The sequence below is a fragment of the Taudactylus pleione genome, unplaced genomic scaffold (genome assembly GCF_031769625.1).
Source record: "Taudactylus pleione unplaced genomic scaffold, aTauple2 ptg000370l, whole genome shotgun sequence".
NCBI classification, from domain to species: Eukaryota; Metazoa; Chordata; class Amphibia; order Anura; family Myobatrachidae; genus Taudactylus; species Taudactylus pleione.
The window spans coordinates 11,455,760-11,476,029 of record NW_028284771.1 but is presented as its reverse complement, the minus strand read 5'-3'; the positions used below and the strand labels follow the sequence as shown (position 1 = coordinate 11,476,029).

General features: G+C 45.5%; 1 protein-coding gene across 1 annotated transcript in view; it reads left to right on the top strand.

The window, feature by feature from the left end:
* ADGRV1 (adhesion G protein-coupled receptor V1) overlaps window positions 1–20,270 on the top strand; it is a 556,691-nt gene that overhangs the window by 49,000 nt on the left and 487,421 nt on the right. Inside the window, exons 13-16 of the mRNA XM_088444649.1 lie at window positions 3,559–3,744; window positions 7,431–7,611; window positions 9,199–9,362; window positions 11,450–11,573. Of these exons, the coding sequence (XP_088300775.1) occupies window positions 3,559–3,744; window positions 7,431–7,611; window positions 9,199–9,362; window positions 11,450–11,573 (655 nt within the window). The remainder of the gene's footprint in view (window positions 1–3,558; window positions 3,745–7,430; window positions 7,612–9,198; window positions 9,363–11,449; window positions 11,574–20,270) is intronic.

Below are 20,270 nucleotides of genomic sequence, written 5' to 3'. Positions count from 1 at the left end.
ACCCCGAGATTATTATATTTTCGGTATTTGATGTAGTAAATGATCGCCATCTGGAGACGGCATTCACCCTCTGAAATAGCTCACAAGCTGCCTCTGACTGCACGGCAGCTTGTGTAGCAGCGCGCTCCTCCTCCCTTCCTCCCTCCCTCCCTCTTTCTTGTCAGCATCTGCCGTCTGCCCATCCGTAGCTGGGCAAATCTTACCCCCGCTGCTGCTGCCTCGGGATCTCCTCACGTCTCACCTCTCTCTTGACCTGCGGGGCCCGCCGGCAGCATTGTTATTAGCTCTGCACCGCTGCTGCATTACAGGGTCCCCGCTGAACACATTTGATGACTGCGCCCGGTGCAGGGTCACCCGCCGACTGCTATCGACGCAGGGGCTTCCACTGACCAAGCCGCCACTTCTTGCTGTGGCTGGTGCTCCCGCTGCGCTGATCGCGGCAGCCACAGTGCCACACTGATTGCTGGCTGGTGCTCCGCTGACCGCTCCCGTCACAGTGTACAGGCAGCGCATGCGCTCTGCAGCTGTATGGCAGCGTTAAGTAAGTAGGAAAGTATCACTATCCGAAAAACTGTTTACGCAGAAATGGCAGTTTTTCGGATCTAGATCAAACATGATGAATACAACCAAAAATTTTGAAAAAATCACTGCGAATTCTAAACAAATTTAACACTTAACAATTTTAAGTTTGATGAATAGGCCCCATAGTCTTATACTTGTGTTTAGGATCAGAAATTAAAGATTTCTAAGATACTTGTATACTTTCTTGCTATAGAAATTAGCATAGCCTCAGAAAATCCCAATTAATGAGGGCTGTAATTTTCAACTTAGAAATTGTGAGTAGACACATGTAGATCCTCAGATATTCCTATCAGCCAACTACGCATTCAGAACCACCAGTGTTAACAGCATACATTCAGATATGTGTGTACAATTTCCGACAGGCTATCCTACTGACTCCTGTTTCAATCTTATTACAACTCAACAATTCTAAATTTGTAATGATGGCTGCAATACATGAGTGCCGACAGGAGGAGGCTGCAGGGGGTGTGGGCCACACCGGGTGTCACCCTCGGAGAGGTTGACACCACAATGCCTGCTCCTCTGCAGTGACAGGAGCCGGGTGCTGCAGAGTGACATTCTCCTGCAGCACCTGGCTGCTTTCATAGAAGAGGAGCCGACAGTGCTGACAGCCCAGTCTTCGGGGGCAGCCCAGCATCTCCGGCGATGCTGGGCATGCCCCGGGAGTGAAGTCATCTGGATCCCCCATGAGGCCACACCCCTTTATTTTAGGCCACACCCCATGTAGGGTGCGGGCGCACAGGGATAGTCAGAGTACGCACCAAGTGTCACCACACCCGGTGACGCCTCTGCAACACATACAACAGTGAGGGCCCGATTAAGGCTATGGGGGGGCCTGGGGCACTTTAGACAGGGGGGCCCTATTAGAGGTAGGCAGATGTATTATCTCTCTATATATAAAATATGTATTTTGTTACAATATAATGTGTGTGTGGGTGTATGTTCTGCCTTATGTGCTCCCAGATGGTATTACTATAGCCCTCACCCCACATAGTGAGTATGATTCAGAGGTGGGCGCAGCGATAGTTATCGCCAGGGGACGCATATTGGAATTGCAGGGAGATCTATGCAATTTCAATATGTGATCCTGGGCAGGGACTTAAATGGCGATGGGCGTGTAGGTGTCAGTGCTGCATCGAAAGACGCAGTTTCACTGGCATCGCCACAGACATTCTGAGCAACCATAAGGTAGCTCTAATATCTGATGGTGCAGTTGATGTTCGATTGATGGTGTCTTCATGCGCAGATCGGCGGATTTGTTTTGCGGCCAGTGGGTGTCTCAATAAGATGCCTACCGACTGCGGCATTAGCATCAAGACGCTGTAGTGGCTGTGACTTTGTCGCAGCTGCTACTGCAGACCCATCCACCTCTGAATCAGACCCAGTATTGCTACACCCCCACCCCATTATCCAGATAGCAGTAATATACCCCTCATAATATTACTGCACCCCCACCCCATCATCCAGATGGCAGAAATATACCCACCATAATATAACTGCACCCCTAACCCACCAACCAGATTGCAGTAATATAACCCCATAAAATACACCCCCCATCCCATTAACGCTACCCCCATAGATATCATTAATTAACCCCACCCCAAGACTACATTAACATACCGCTAAACATTCTCATACACTGTACTTACCTCAGTAGGAAGATCATGGTGCAAGAAGATCATGGTGTCCTGGTCTTAGCAGACTGCCACTGCAGAGATCCGGAGGAGGGGAGAGACAGGCTGCTCTTACACAGACAGGGGACTCAGGGGAGAGAGAAGAGGAGGACTGGGTGGTGGTGGGTGGAGACTAGGAAGGGCAAGGCTAAACACAGGGTAGAGTGGGGGAAAGGGGCGGGCTTAACGGACGCAAAGGGGCGTTGTCTCGGCCGGGAGGGCTCAGGGGAGAAAGAGCGGCTTCCTAACTGCAGCGCAGCCCCCGCAGTACACACTGTATACAGAGTACTGCTCAATCAGCACACAGCAGCAGCATTGCTGGACCGATCACAAAGTTTTCTGCTGGTGCAGGGGGGCCCCCTGCGAGAGGGTGGCCCGGGGTTACTTGCCCCCTTTGCCCCCCCCCTTAATCTGGCACTGACAACAGTCACAGTTTACCATTGCCTATACCCCCTGATATCTGGGAGCAAGCACAAGCTCCAGCTCAGCCTCCCATGCATATACAGAAAAGCAGAGCAGGGGCTGCAGGAGGGTGAACCAAATACCCACCCCTGAATATGTTATGTGCCCGGGGCCGGAACTCCTGGCACACCAAACTTCATAATTTCACAGGCGCAGGAAGCTGGTACCTGGCACCTTTTTATCATATGTAATGATGTACCTCTCCAGACACCCCACAAAGTATAGACAGATGCCGTTGGGTAGCAACCTCACCGCCTCCTTGGCCTTGTGCCTTAGATGACACCCATGGTTACTCACTACTCCTTACGGCCCTGGTTGTAAATGCTTTCTTAAAATACATGATGATATTGGCATGGTCTCTGCTACATTGGAATAGTATTGCTTTGCAAGCCCCCAAAAAACAGAGGAATTGAATCCTCAGAGATATGCAACCAAGTTGCGCCATTTACACTGTACCATTACCCAGGTCCATCCAGGGTCCAATCCTGGTAGCTACCCAGGTTGGATTCCCAGGTTACTTGACCCGGGTTATTTTTCAGGGACCCTTTTCCACTGAGCCGCTACCCGGGAAGACCCAGCAGTAACCTAGGTTATTGCAGCAAGGGGTATTAGACTAGCTAATAGTATGGACATAGCTGAGTATGCAGAGCTGAATATCCAACTTGTATATTTCATTCTTATTAGAACTCATCAGTGCAAGAACAATGGATGTGGCACATCCCAAATTATTGGCAGCTGTTCATAGTTTTGCCATTTTGAATTATACTATTTTTAATGTGTGGTGGTTTTTTCTTTTTAAAATTGCAACAGATAAGTACATGACTCTTTTCCTCAATTTTAGGAAGGAGATTCTGTTGAGCTCAGGATTGCTCGATCCAAAGGTATTCTTGTTAAGCAGTTTCTACGCTACACTATAGAACCGAAGGACAGCAATGAATTCTATGGAAACACTGGGATCCTGGAGTTTAAGACTGGTGAAAAGGATATTGTAATTACATTGTTAACAAGGATGGATGAGATACCAGAGGTATTAGACAGTTTTACTCACTGGCTGCACTTCTTTCCTGAACGCTTTGTGCAAAGGTTAACTTTGTCCACAACTAGCACTTAAAGAGCTCAAGGAAAGGTTGTATACACTGCCATGCCCTACAAAGGGTGCAATACATGATTAAGTGGTTATTAAGAACCTGTGAACCACTATTCAGATCACAGAGGATTGATAATGGTGTGAAAATCCCCTGACACCTATTTAGCATAAAGAACCAATCATTTGCCAATTACACCAGTTTGCTATGCACAGAACTGAGACTGGGGATCTGGGCTCTTTTGTTACTGGCTTCTGGTGGAACATGTGAGATGCATGTGAATTTCGGCCACAGTGTATTTTACTGTCTTTGTTGTTAAGGGCAAAGCTGTATGGAAAGGAGATATTTGAGAATGCATACAACTTTATTTGCATCCGTCACAGCTCCGGCGAACATGTAGTACATCTAAAAGACCATACTGTATGACAAAAATATATTTTATTTAGAATACGCATGCACAATAATATTAGCTTTTTGCTTGTTGCAGTGGGGAAAGGCAGACTGGAAAAAGCTCTAGCATATTTTTTCAGTAGTGTATGTGATACAATGCTGTGTGTAATATATTTGAGATAATGTATGTCCTCCTATAAAATATAGGGAAAAGGAAATTAAAGGATATTTAAAGTCACAAGGAGTTTTATAACCGTATAAAAGAAGGAGTCCATAGGTCGAGTACTTTTATGCAGGTCATAGAAATCCAAATATATTCCATAACTGTTATCTTTATATTTCACATTATTAGGAGCTGTAAGTATTGTTCAGGCACAGTGTATGAACAAATGGCAAATAATGTATAATACATTGACACTCTCTGGCATGTTTGATGAGTGTCCTAACTTGGCTGCCATAGTGATGACAAGTGATTATTATGCTTAAGGCACCACGCAATTTCCGCAGTGGCTTACAGGCAATGTACAGGTAACAGGGAAAATAGACTTTTTAAATGAACAGTAAATGTAATACCCCTTTTACATCAGAGCTAAAACCCAGGTTATTGCAGGGTTAACCCGGGTAGCTCCTTGGTGTAAAAGGGGACTGGGTGGGATTCTCGGGTCTAGTGACCCAGGAATCCAACCAAAGTAACTTGCAGGGTTTAACAATGACCCGTGAAACCCTGCAGTGTAGACGGCGCTATCCGGGTCACGACAGGTGCATGGTTTCTAGGTGCCCTAGACAAAATTTCTCCCTACAGGCCCTGCATTTGGCTGACCACCCCCCTGTCACCACCCACAAATGGCACTTCCCGTCAATCAACATCGAAGGTCTCTGCTGGCTCCCTGCGCACTCTGAGAGGGCCCTTACCCTCCTCAGCAACCTGTTCGAGCACGCGCGATGCATGCGCAGGTCGCAAACATCGGCTCGCACTGTGCGTTCTCACTTGCGTTGCTTGCTGAATCAGGCCCTAAGGTTTGATACAAATATTTGAGTGTGTACTATGGACAATAGTGCCCAACTGAGATTTCCATGTGCCTTGGTTGGTCAGTCTAACACTGATCAGTTGGACTTTGTTTCACTGGCCCTAATTTGAGGGCAGCTACTAAACACTACTTTGCAGAAGGAGACTCAGCAGACAGGGAATGGAAGTTACCTTGAAGGGAGAGCAGAAATATAGAGCAGTCAGGGATTTGCAGTGCCTTCAATTCATAATATGCCATTAAGTAGTGCTCTACTTCACAATATGCCAAGCAGCATTCCCCCAATTCCTAATATGCCCTGCACCAGTACACCCAATTCATAGAGCCAGGCAACAGTGCACAATATACGTAATTTGCAACACATCATTGTCCTCTATACATGATATGCCACACATCAGTGCCTGAGTACACTACAATGCGCCCCAATAAATTATATACCACACTACAGTGCCCCAATACCTAATTAAGCCACACATTAGTGCCCCCAATACATGATATGCTGCACATCAGTGTCCCCAATACATAAATATGCCGAGTTGGGTATACCGCCAGCAGCATCCCGACAGCCAGAATCCTGACACCCATACGGATGACAGTTAAGTGTGTTCGTACCACCTACCCTAACCCTCCCTCCCTGGTGCCTAACCCTAACCTCCCCCCCTATTGCCTAAGCCTAACCTCCCCCTCTCTGCACCCTAAACCTAACACTCCCTCCCCGGTGCCTAAACCTAACCTCCCCCCTAGTGCCTAAACCTAACCTCCCCCTTCCCACACCCTAAACCTAACACCCCGGTGCTTAACCCTAACCCTCCCTCTAGTGCCTAACCCTAACCCCGAACCCTAACCTCCCCCTAACACCCCAATACTTACTTAAGTGTTGCGTCCAAGCCCATTCACACATTCACCCCCCATACACACACGCACACACTCCACAAACATCAATACACACACCCACATATACATACACACATAAACACACATATACATAGACACATACATACACAAACACACACACACAAATCAATCATTAATAGATTCTCTTCATCATGGAGCTATTAAATAAATAACTTACCAGGGTCCATCCAGCAGCAGCTCCTTGTCTGGGGGTGGAGCTTGTGACTGACAAGCTCTGGAGGACCCGAGTGAAGAACAGGACTGGTGTAGAGGGAAGCGGTGGCCACCACACTGCCTGCACGCTGCATGGCTCTAAGCACTGATCTCACTGACAGGTGAGAGTGCAAGTGCAGTGCCGGGCCGGAGGAGGCAGGGGCCTGGGAGTACAGCCTCTGGCAGCCTGTGACAGGAAAACAGTTTTCCAGTCAAGGCTGTCAGTGTCCAGTGGGCCTATTTTCAATGGGAGCCTGGAGCTGCAGCTCCACCCGCTCCATTGTTTATCAGCCCTGCTGTTTCCCCCTTGTATGCTTTGAATGCCCTGCCCCCCTCCCAGCATGTGCTTTGGAAAATTATACAATATTTTTTTGGCGGTTCTCGACCATTAACTACATTTTATTAAGTTACCCCCCCAGACAAATAATTGGCTGCCATTGAACTAAGTGATGCAGTGCACTTTATTGGGACACCGGCATAGAAAATAAAAGGTATATGAAGGTATGTGAGACAGATGGGTAGTACCCTGATATGTAAATACAGTATCTCTGCCACGCCATGATCCTCGTTATTATGTTGCTAAAACCAGAGGGTGTAATACAGGGAGATGTGCATCATTTTACATCACTAAACCTGGGTACACGCTATACGGTATATTGATCATTCTTGCGAACAACCATCATATACTGTGTACCGCCAATTGCTCCCAATTCATTGTTTGCTGAATTGTGTGGGCACAGCTTCCCATATGATGTGATGGGATGATGCAACGGACAACGCGGCATAGTTTCATTAAGCATGTAACAATATATCTTGTGCTGTCGTACAATACATTGCATTGTTGCATCGATTGATCGACACATCGCTGAGGTGTGTACCCAGATTTAGTTGTGCTGTCACTTAGATTGGTCTTGAGTGAATAGGGACATCCTTAGGATGTAGGATGGTACTCCCCAATCACCTTCAGAAACAGTTATAGAATGAAATTTACGGGGTGTGATCAATAGTTATTCAAAGTATATGTTATATAAAAAAGAAATGTACCATTCTTTTTGTAACAGTAATATTGGTACTATATATGCAAAATCTCTTTGTTGTGTGTGCAGTTGGACGAGATGTACTCGGTGGTGCTCAGCAGCCAAGGGGACTTTCCCAGCACATTAGGGGATGCCAGGAGAGTTAATATAACTATTTTAAAAAACGATGATCCCCATGGAGTTATCGAATTTGTTTCTCCAGGAATAGTAAAACATATAAATGAAAGCAAAGAAGAGGACATACATTATGGTACGGACTGGGTTTTACTAACAGTGATTACTGTATTTCATTCCAACATTTCATCAATGCTGAAAATATCTTCATCCATTGGGGTAAATCTGATTAAGGTGGGCTTAATAAAGACATCTATACCCACAAAAACTTTTAAATAAACTGTGATCACTTTCTCCATTTATATTTTGTGTGTAACAGCGCTGATTCATTGCTGGTCTTGTTTGTTGAGAGATTGACAGCTAGGATAAATCTCAGCTCAGCACTTTGGGGTATATTTACTAAAGGTTGATTTTAATTGAAAAATCGAACAACATCGATGTGTTTCTGGGGCTAAATCACATTTACTAACAGACAAGTAAATGTATGATTTAGCCCCAGAAACACAACATCGATGTTGAATTTAAAACTGAAATGTAGTAAATATACACCTTTGTGTCTGGTATCTATAATGTAATTTTACTAAAGCTGGGTACACATTAGACGATGTGTACCCAGCCGATCTATCGGGCGCGAAGGACCCGGCGAGAGTGCCGGCATCGGCAAGTGCATACACACTTGCCGATGCCGGCAGCGATGGAGCAACAGCGGGGGGGTAGCGGGGCCATGCTGCATTCGACAGCATGGCATCGCTAGCTACATCCTCAGATCTTTCTGCATCTACAAAAGATCTGAGTATGCGACGGATAACCCAAGGGAGCGCGCATCGGCATCGTGCGTACACACTTGACGATATGAACGATTTGTCGTTCTGATGCGTCAGAATTGGCCAAATCGCTCAAGATATCGTCTAGTGTGTAGGGGCCCTAAGTCTGGTGACATTATTATGTGTCATTTTTTTATTTATTCTTTAAATATTTCCACAGATAACTAATGTACTATAAAGGTAAAAATAGCTACTAAGGTTGAGAAAGGTATATAATTACATGGGTATGAGTTGCAGCCAATTATATATTTCAGAACAAAAAATTATTCAAATACATATAATATACTGTCTTCTTAAATCACCCCTATTCTTGTAACCCGTTGTTTCTGACAGACTAAATGATATCATAATGATAGCTTGGAGTCCTTGAAAAGAAACCCTAATATCTGTGATAACTGAAATGCTTCTAAGGGGATATGGGAGAGCAACCAGTGCCTTGGAACCACCATACAGACATTTTTTAACTATTGAGGGAGGGTGCAAGTTTTTGTGTAGGCCGCCTCTGTTGGAAAAATGGCGCTGGCATATTTGCAGGAGATAGCAAAGACTCTGGCACAGTGTAAAAGTCCTCTGTATCTTCTGCGCATGAGTCATACTTCTGGCGATCTCTTCAGATAGATGGCGCCAGAGTCATGTTTTTGAAGAAAACTCTAGAAAATTGGAGCTGGCCTCAGTCCAACTGGATTTGTTCTGGGGTACAGGGTGTTTGGTGTGAGCCCCCCTTGACCCAGGGGGGTTCATGTATTATAACTAAGGTAGCAGGAGCCAAGGCGGCACCTGTATTCACTCGGTCACAACAAACCATACTTCCTGTGCTAAGTTTAATGTTTAAGTACTGTATTCATTGCCAGCCTTTGGCTGCACTGTTTGTGGATTATCATGTGTATGTCTATTTCTAGCTACATTTGATGTCATAAGAAAGCAAGGACATTTTGGAGACATTAATGTGTTCTGGACCATAAGCCCTAATACAAGCACTGATGTTTATCCAGCACACGGCATACTTCAGTTTAAAGATGGTGATATCTTTAAAACCATAACAGTCTCATCCATGCCAGATGAGGTAAATATTGTACACTAATATCATAAATGCAGAATATATATTCTGGATTATATCGTGATCATCTGTGTGTTGAATTCAAACTCTGGGCCTGATTCAGAGATCTCACAGTAGCAGTTGCGGGAATATGCAAATGCTAATCTCAGCCTTCCTTTTGTGCTCCACACTGCGATGATGTGTACCAGAGACAGGGTCGCCATAAGGGGGGGACTGCCAAGACTAGAGTCCCGGGCCCGGACACTCGGTGGCCCGTCCGCTCCTGCCCCAGTAGCGATCAGACCCCCCGGTGGACCACACAGGCAACCAGGGACAGACTCGGCTGCGGGAGCATAAGGTAGTGTGACCACGCCTCCCGTGATTAGGACACGCACATTTACCGTACCTCCACCCCCGATTAGGTCACACCCATCCCACAATTAGGCCACACCCTCCAGCGATTAGGTCACACCCATTTGCCCGTATTTAGGTTACACCCATTTTGTCAGTCTCGGGCCCCATAATTTCTGATGGCAGCCCTGACTAGAGATGAGACACCCACTTTCAGGCTGTGTGGTCTGTGCATTTACGATGGAGTTTTCAAACATACCCACATTGACGCAGCATTGGTCACACCAACGACATATGAAGTTGCCTAGGGTCTACTCTAGCTACTCTCCTCTAATCCAACTAAACATGGCCTCTGAAGCTGGGGATTTACAAATGGCAGTGGCAAACGCAGGATTTCTTGAGGGGGGTTTCCAAATGCTTGATTTTAGAGTGAGTGTGGCCGGTCCATGAAGAGGACATAATTAGCACTTATCCAGATTTGCATCATACAAAGTGTAGTGTGTGTCATAATTCCAGCGATTACAGTAAGCCATTAGATGCAGCAGTAGGACTGCCCTGCCTGAGCTGAATGTTTTTATTTCAGATGTGGGAATCATTCCAGAGCATGGGAGCAAGTTGGGGTGTCTGTGGGAGCAGCCGAAGAACATAGCACTGCCCTGGACATATATGTACATATAGGTCTCGTTATGCACTGGATAGTGTATTATTATACAGTTTTAATAATTAAGCCTATAGATGGTCTATAGCAGTACACCCCTAACAGTGCATGTTTTCCAGATCTCTTAGTTAGTGCATAGGTGTATTTATTACTAACCGACACGTGTTAAAAGAACCACAGGTCGTGCTAATTATTTCATTTGTGATACTGAGCAGAACAAGTAACACTAGTAAAATTCTATTATATTACTATTTCTATTGTGGTCATGGTGTAGGTTGGGGAGGGGGGTTTCCAGGCAACCAGAACCCCCCCCCCCCTTCATTTGCCTATGAATGGGAATGTAACCCCTTCTCACATGTTACAGATTCTGTACACAATTGCGAACGGTCTTGCACACATTGGTTCGCGCATGCGCAGTTAGGGATTTCCAAAGATTATGCGCAAAGCATCACTCAGCTGCGTAGATATCGGCACTGCGTCCATCTCTGAATCAGGCCCTCTCTCACTGACAAGAAACCTACCTTATTTGTGTAATATAGTAACAAACACATAACTACGTAATTTCCTGGTGAGAGCTTATATGGTGCTTTTGGGCATAAATATTGTGTGGAAAGTGTATGTAAAAAGTATTGCTACATTTTATATTCATATTTTAATTGTTTTTGCTGCGTGATTGGCTGTGGTAAAAGGGACTCTCTGCTTTGATCCAACCACAGTAGACACTAATTAAGTATCTATTGATTTGGTGGGAAAATGCTGTTCTGTTCTATTCATTTCAATTACCACATTAATTTCAAAGGGGTTTGTACACAAAATGTACATGCAGGAAACCCCATTAAAATGAATGGAATATTTAAATGAATGGGACACTTTTAGAACTTTCCTGATAAATCATATTTTTTAATCAATCAAAATTGATCAAATTGTCTGAATTTTAAAGAATATCTCTATATGACAAATAAAAATTGGGACAAATAATTCAAATTTTTTTTGCCCATTTTGAAATAAGGTGGAATTATGGAAAACCTCACTTATTAACAAGCAACTTATTTTTCTTTTGAATGTATTTTGTTGTAAACTTTATTTCCTTTATTACACATTCTAGATTCCAGAGGACGATGAAGTATTCACCATTACAATTTTTAATACCACGGGTGATGCCAGGATGGGAGATGCTACTACTGCCACGCTGATAATTAATAAAAATGATGATGCCATTTTTTTTGCAGGTACTGTATTGTCTTTTGTTATGGCATGAAAACTGTAACCATAGATGATAGTGCCTTGGGTTTCAAAAGAGCCACCATATTGAAACTTGCAGTCTCCTTGGGGTGTTGTGTCTATGATGTTTGTGACCTATATACGGCAATTTACTACATTGGTCTAAACTAGGGGTGTGCACCGGCCACTTTTCGTGTTTTTGTATTGGATCTGGATCTTCGTGTTTTGGATCTGGGTTGGTTTTGCCAAAACCACCCTTCTGTGTTTTGGGTTCTGGGTTTTGTGTTTTGGATCTGTATTTTTTTGGATAAAAGCATAAAAATAGCTAAAATCACAGAATTTGTGGATTTTTCTGTTCCTATGCTATTATTAACCTCAATAACATTAATTTCCACTCATTTCCAGTCTATTCTGAACACCTCTCAATATTGTTTTTAGGCCAAAAGGTTGCTGGATGACTATGCTAAGCGACACAAGTGGGCGGCACAAACGTGGCCCATCTAGGAGTGACACTGCAGTGGCAGACAGGATGGCAGTTTGAAAAACTAGGCCATAGACAGTACATAATGCAAAGAAAAAAAAGAGGTGCAAGATGGAATTCTGCTCCCACCCACCCGTATGTTGTATAAACAGGACATGCACACTTTAACAAACCAATCATTTCAGCGCCAGGGTCTGCCACACGACTGTGGCTGAAATGATTGGTTCGTTTGGGCCCCCACAAAACAAGCTGGCAATTAATCTGTCCCTGCGCAAACTGGCTCTACGGAGGCAAGATGTCATCCTCATCCTCCTCATCCACCGATTCCTCACCCTCTTCAGTGTTGTGTACATCCTCACAGAGTATTATTATTATTATTATTATTATTAACAGTTTCTTATATAGCGCAGCTTACAATCTATAGGGATAGATTGTATCAAACTTACAATCTATAGGGAAATAGGCATTGATACACAAGGATAGGTGCTATATATTGCATTTTGGTCCAGCCAGAATGCATAGTTTCTTGGTTGGCTGCATGATCCAGTCACACAGGAATGTCGACCAAATGTCATGAGGATGTGAGAGAAAGACAATGTGTGAGATTGTGGACCTCATTTAGAGTCAGTAGTTGCGGCCGCACGGTTGTACGCCACCGATGTTCGCTATACTGCGCATGCGTAAAGTTTGCAATACGCGTGTGCAAACTAGCCGCTACGATCAGAAATTTCTCTCTCCTTGAACACAGCCAGGTCGGTAGTTTGAGTGACAGATGGAGGCGTTTGTGGGTGGTAACAGGGGAAGGTGCTTGAAAACGGGGGAGTGGAGATCCAAACGCAGGCGTGCCTCATTATGCGAACGGCGTTTTATGGGAGTGCATACGGATTATGGGAGTGCATAATTAACAAAGTAGCATCATGGCACATGTGACATGGGAGGTTTTTACACTGACATGATCGTAGAGCTTAAGAGAGGGTATGGTCAACCTTAAGCTCTACGACCAGTTCCGATGGTTCCTGATGGTCTCGATTAATCCTTATATGCCCGGAGATGACGTGCAATGCGTACGAGAAGGGGGCGTATTTTTTTGTCTTCCGACCGTTTCCTTCCCTTGGTCGACCAACTACCGATCCGAACTTAGGGACATAACTTGCGAGGGAATCATTTGAATATCCGGCCCCTTTTCCCGTACGACCGCTTCGACCGACTCTGAATGAGGTCCTGTGTGTGGACTGTAAAAAGGGGATGTAATTAGATATGGAAGCTATGAAGGTTATGTGGGAGGTTCTGGAATTTGATAAGCTTGCTTGAAGAGGTGAGTTTTCAGGGATCGCTTCAAGGATTGGAGACTAGAGGAAAGTCTTATTGTGCGAGGTAGTTCATTCCATAGAGTGGGTGCAGCGTGAAGAAAGTCTTGTAACCGTGAATGGGAGCAAGTAATGCATGGGGATGAGAGACGCAGATCTTTTGCTGAGCGGAGAGGTCGGGTTGGGAGATATTTTGAGATGAGTGAAGAGATGTATGTTGGTGTGGTTTGGTTAATAGCCTTATGTGTAAGTGACAGTATTTTGTATTGAATATGGTAGAAAACCGGCAACCAATGGAGGGACTGACAGAGCGGGGCAGCAGAAGAAGAACGTTTCGCAAGGAAGATAAGCCTTGCAGCTACATTCATAATGGATTGTAATGGTGATAGCCTGTTTTTGGGAAGACTAGTAAGGAGGCTATTGCAATAGTCAATGCAGGAAATAATAAGTGCATGGATTAGAGTTTTTGCAGTGTCTTGTGTGAGATATGGTCGAATTTTAAATATGTTTTTTAAATGTATGTAACATGATTTTGAGACAGATTGAATGTGGGGAACAAAGGACAGTTCAGAGTCAAGGATGGCACCAAGGCAGCGAGCTTGTGGGGCGGGGTGGATGGTCGAGGTATCAACAGTGATAGAGAGATCAGGTTGGTAACTGTTATTGGCGGGTGGAAATATAATTAATTCTGTTTTAGAAATATTAAGTTTCAGGTGGCGAGATGACATCCAAGAAGAAATGGCAGAAAGACATTCAGTGATATGGACCAATACAGATGGAGATAAATCTGGAGAGGATAGGTAGATTTGAGTATCATCCGCATACAGATGGTACTGAAATCCAAACGAGCTGATTAGTTTGCCAAGAGAGGTGGTATAGATTGAGAATAGCAGAGGACCTAAGACAGAGCCTTGCGGTACTCCAACTGATAGAGGTAGCGAAGAGGAGGCAGAATCAGAAAAACGAACAGTAAAAGAGCGATCAGATAGGTAGGAAGAAAACCAAGAAAGAGCTGTGTCCTTAAGACCTAGGGATTGCAGTGTTTGTATGAGAAGAGAGTGGTCAACAGTGTCAAAAGCAGCAGAGAGATCTAGAAGAATTAGGAGTGAGTAATGGCCTTTAGCCTTGGCAGTGACAAGATCAGTTACTACCTTAGTCAGTGCTGTTGGGAACGAAAGCCGGACTGAAGTGGGTCCAATAAGTTGTGCGAGTTAAGAAAGTGTGTGTGAGGCTGGTGTAGACAAGTCTCTCAAGTAGCTTGGAGGGGCATGGGAGCTGGGAGATAGGACGGTAATTTGAGAGACTATTAGGGTCAGAATTTTGTTTTTTCGGAATGGGAGTAATCACTGCGTGCTTGAACAGTGATGGAAAGTTTCCAGTAGAGAGAGAGAGATTACAGATTTTAGTTAGGGTTGGGATAAGCACAGGAGACAAAGCTTTGCTGATTTGTGAGGGTATAGGATCTAGAGGAGAGGTAATAGAGTAGGAGGATGAGAAGAGTGTAGATACTTCATCTTTGTTTGTGAGATCAAATGAGGAGAATGTGCCAGAGGGTTCAGGTAGGGAATTGAGCAGGTCACTAGCTGAGGAAGAGCCTACTATTTCATTTCGGATTTTATCAATCTTGTCCCTAAAATAGGAAGCAAGATCTTGTGCACAGATAGTAACAGGTGGTTTGGGTGATGGAGGGGTAAGAAGCAGTTTAAATGTTTTAAAAAGTCGCTTGGGGTTAGAAGCTTGAGCAGAGATTAGCGATTGGAAATATGTTTGTTTGGCAGTGTCCAGAGCAGTACGATAAGAGTTGTAGATAGTCTTATATGTGAGGAAGTCACTTGGAGTATGAGACTTTCGCCACCGACGTTCAACTTTACGCGAGAGTTTTTGTAGATGCCTTGTTAAGCTAGAATGCCACGGTTGACGTCTAACTCTACGTGGTGTGTGATGGGTAGCTGGAGCTACTTCATTGAGGGCTTTTTCTAGAATCTGGTTTAGGTGTGATGCAGCAGTCTCAGGAGAAGTGAATGTAGAAATTGGTGAAAGTTGTTGTTGTAGAGAGGTAGATAGTTGTTGAAGGTTAATGGCATTAATATTTCTACGGGTTTTGGGTTTAGGTTTGGTTGATTTCAATGATGTTGATTTAATGGAGGAGAGTGTGCAAGTGATAAGGTTGTGATCTGAGAGAGGGAACGGAGCATTAGTGAAATCAGAAACTGAGCATAGTCTGGTGAATACAAGTTCAAGAGAGTGGCCCTCCTGATGAGTAGAGGAATCAGTCCATTGGGAGAGGCCAAGAGAGGATGTTAAAGAGAGTAGTTTGGAGGCATGAGGAGATTGTGTACTGTCAATGGGGATATTGAAATCACCCATAATGATGGTGGAGATGTCTGAGGATAGAAAGTGAGGGAGCCAGGAAGAAAAGTGTTCCAGAAATTGTTGAGGTGGCCCAGGTGGGCAATAGATAACAGCAACTCGCAGAGAGAAAGGGGTGAAAGCCCTGATAAAATGCACTTCAAATGATGTAAATGTGAGTGAGTATTAATTCATCCCTGCTAGAATCCACAACCACAGGTCCCTCTGTACTTTCTGTAGGCTTGTCTCCCTGGAAGAATTGATAATTCATTCTTATGAACATCATCTTCTCCACATTTTGTAGAAGCAACCTCCTACGCCTTTCGCTGACAAGATTCCCGACTGCACTAAACACTCTTTCGGAGTACACACTGGAGATAAAATAGAGCCAGTTTGTACAGGGGCCTCCAAATTGCCTCTTTTTCCTGCCAGTACAGGTACGGACTGTCTGACATGCTTACTTGGATGCTGTCACCGATATAATCCTCCATCATTATGTCAATGGTGACAGTATCATATGCAGTGACAGTAGACATGTCAGAAGTTGTTGGCAGGTCCTTCAGTCCAGACCAGATGTCCAAACTTGGTCCTGCCTGCCCTGCATCACCACCAGCGGGTTGCTTAGCATACCTAAGTTGTTTCCTGGCAGCCCCAGTTGCGGGAGAAAATGAAGGAGCTGTTGACGTGTCACATTCCGCTTCAGCTGAAAGTGTTCTCACCAGCAGGTCTTTGCACCTCTGCAGGATTGTGTCGGCCGGAAAGAGAGACACCACGTAGGCTTTAAACCTAGGATTGAGCATGGTGGCCAAAATGTAGTGGTATGATTTCAACAGATTGACCACCCTCGAATCCTGGCAAAGCAAATTAAGGGCTTCATCCACAAGTCCCACATGCCGAGCGGAATCGCTCCGTCTTAGCTCCTCCTTCACTTTCTCCAGCTGCTTCTGCAAAAGCCTGATGAGGGGAATGACCTGACTAAAGCTGGCAGTGTCTGAACTGACTTCACGTGTGGCAAGTTCGAAGGGCTGGAGAACCTTGCACAAGACGGAAATCATTCTCCACTGCGCTTGAGTCAGGTGCATACCCCCTCCTTTGCCTATGTCATAGGTGGATGTATAGGCTTGAATGGCCTTTTGTTGCTCCTCCATCCTCTGAAGCATATAGAGGGTTGAGTTCCACCGAATTACAACCTCTTGCTGCAAGTGATGGCAGGGCAGGTTCAAGAGTGTTTGCTGGCGCTCCAGTCTTCGGCATGCAGTTGCTGAATGGCGAAAGTGAGCAGAAATTTCTCAGGTCACCCAAAGCATCTCCTGCACGCCCCTGTCATTTTTCAAGAAATTCTGCACCACCAAATTTATTGTGTGAGCAAAACATAGGACATGCTGGAATTTGCCCAGATGTAATGCTCGCACAATATTGGTGGTGTTGTTAGATATCACAAATCCCCAGGAGAGTCTAAGTGGGGTAAGCCATTGGGCGATGATTTCCCTCAGTTTCTCTAAGAGGTTGTCGGTGGTGTGCTTCTTACTGAAACCGGTGATACACACGTAGCCTGCCTTGGAACGAGCTGGCGTTTTCTGAGATGCTGCTACAGGTGACGCTGCTGTTGTTGCTCCGTAAGGTGATACATCTACCCAGTGGGCTGTCACAGTCATATACTCCTTAGTCTGCCCTGTTCCACTTGTCCGCATGTCCGTGGTTAAGTGGACATTGGGTACAACCGCATTTTTTAGGACACTGAGGACACTTTTTCTGACGTCTCTGTACATTCTCGGTATCGCCTGCCTAGTGAAGTGGAATCTAGATGGGCTTTGGTATCGGGGACACACTACCTCCATCAATTGTCTAAATCCCACTGCACTAATGGTGGATACCGGATGCACGTCTAACACCAACATAGCTGTCAAGGCCTCAGTTATCCGCTTTGCTTCAGGATGACTGCTGTCATACTTCATCCTCCTTGCTAAGGACTGCTAGAGGGTCAATTGCTTAGTAAAAGAAGTAGTGGTGTTCCTACTTCCTCTCTGGGATGATGAACGACTCCCAGCAGCAGCGGCAGCAGTAGGCGTAGCAATGCAGGATCCTCCGGAGGAATCCCGGATAGGAGAGTCAGTCATGCAAGTGACATGGCCTGCAGGACTACTTCCGATCCTGACTGAGGAGTAAATTGATGAGGAGGGAGTTGACGGTGTGGTTTGCAGGCACTTGGATACAACAGGACAAAGGGTTTTAGGTGTCCCAGACTGCTTATGGTCTTAGCCACAGTTTCTGAACTTGGCAGTAACACTTTTTGAACGCGCTGCAGGTGACGTATAAGGGAGGATGTTCCGAGGTGGTTAACATCCCTACCCCTACTTATTCCACCTTTACATATGCAACATATGGCAAGACAGTTGTTGTCTGGATTTGGACTGAAATATTTCCAGACCAAAGAGATGGAATGCTTGGTCTTCTGCCCAGACATGACGATGGGCTTTTTCATCCCACTGACAACTGTCTCTTTAAACAAACCACATCACCATCAGAATCCTCCTCATCAACTTACTGCTCAGTGCCAGCTACACCAATATCCTCATCCTGTTGTACTTCAACAGTGACATCTTCAATTTGAATATCAGCAACTGGACTGTGGGTGCTCCTTCCAGCACCTGCAGAGGGCGTGCAAATTGTGGAAGGAGCCACCTCTTCCTGTCCAGTGTTGAGAAAGTCAGGCATCGCAACCGCCGCCACACTTGGACTCTCCTTGGGGAATTGTGATATCTTCTGCACAGTTCTTTGCTGTGCTTTTGCCAGCTTAAATCTTTTCATTTTTCTATTGGGAAGAGGAGGGCTTCCATCGTCATGTGAAGGTGAACCACTAGTCATGAACATAGGGAAGGACCTTAGCCGTTCCTTGCCACTCCGTGTCGTAAATGGCATATTGGCACGTTTCTCCTCAGCGCGATTTAAATTTATTTTTTAAGGTCATTTTCCTGAACTTTGGCATTTGGGATTTTATATACCCTCTACTATGACATTGGGCATTGGCTTTGGCATACGACGATGGCATTTCATCGTCTATGTCATGACTAGTGGCAGCAGCTTCAGCACTAGGAGGAAGTGGTTCTTGATCTTTCCCTATTTTATTTTTATCTGACAAATTTTTGTCCTCCATTTATGTGTTTTGATACATGCGGCTAAGGCGCACAGAAAAATAATATGTTTTACATTTTTTGGAGCACTTTGGCGGTTACACCACCCTTCAACAGATGAGCCAGCCGGCCCTTGACTTATGACACAGGCGCACGCTTGGAGCGGCTACTTTGTTGATGCACGTGCGGCTACTGCACACACAGGGCCTGATTCAGACCCACTCGTGAGCGCAGGACGCTCGTAAGCGGGTCGATGGTGCCCTACTGCACATGCGTACGACGGAGGGATCTCCGTTGTGCGCATGCGCGAGACCCGGCTAGCGACGGGGTAGCCATCGCTCCGGGTCTTGCACCAAAGGGGGCGTGCTGTCGATGTTGATTCACAGCACGCCCCCTTTGGTGGGCGTGCCGGGGGCGTTGCTGCCAGACGGAGGCGTTTCCATGGGAACGCCTACCGTCTAAAGCCGGCCCCACTGACATCAGTAGTGATGTCAGTGGGAGTGATTTTGGCTCTGATAGAGCCAAAATCACTCCAGGGCTTGCGGCAGCGAGACCCTACCGCAGGGTCTCCGTCGCAAGCCCGATGGTTGCGATGGTCTTGACCATCGCGACCATCATCATGGCCGCTCGCTATAGCTATGCGAGCATCCAAGAGGCCGCTCCATTTTCATGTAGGAGGGCCCTGATTCAGAGCGAGCGCTCTGGTCAGAGCGTCCGGCTCTGAATCAGGGCCACAATTCACAAACACAGAAAAAAATATTTTTTTATTGTGCACTTGGGGGGAGCATCCCTGATGGACAGATCACCCCCTGGACAACACTACAGCACCCCTTTAGGACTACAGCCTTTATGGGACACTGCACAACACAGCCCAGCCAGCCGCTATGGACTTTGGAGTGGACACAGCCCCTATGGACAACAGCAGCACAACACAGCCCAGCCAGCCCTAACTCCCACCCTCCCTCTTCACTGTCCACAGCCGGAGTGAAAAATGGCGCCAACGCGGGGACCTTTTATAGTATCCAAAACCTGCAAGATCCGACAGCGGGATGATGACGTTTTGCCTCGATTTCAGATCTGAGTCGGGCAGGAAAACTCGAGCCGGACTCGGTTCCCGTCTCGGATCGGGGGGGTTTGGATTTCATAAATCCGAACCCGTTCATCCCTAGTTTAAATAGCATGTTTAGGCATTGGTAGCACAATTCAACTTCTTATTTTATTTTCTGTATTTGATTTGCAATGTATGGAAATTGGATAATTAAAGAAAATATAAAATCCTCGGAACTACAGTATATAGGCCGCAGAATGGATTTGTTTTGAATCTGAATGAACCTACAGATGTGTCCACATACATCTTACTCCCTTGCCCGTTAAACAGCCCTTCTAGTCACGCCATGTCATGGTATGACTCTGTAGTAGTGCCCAGCATCTTTTCGT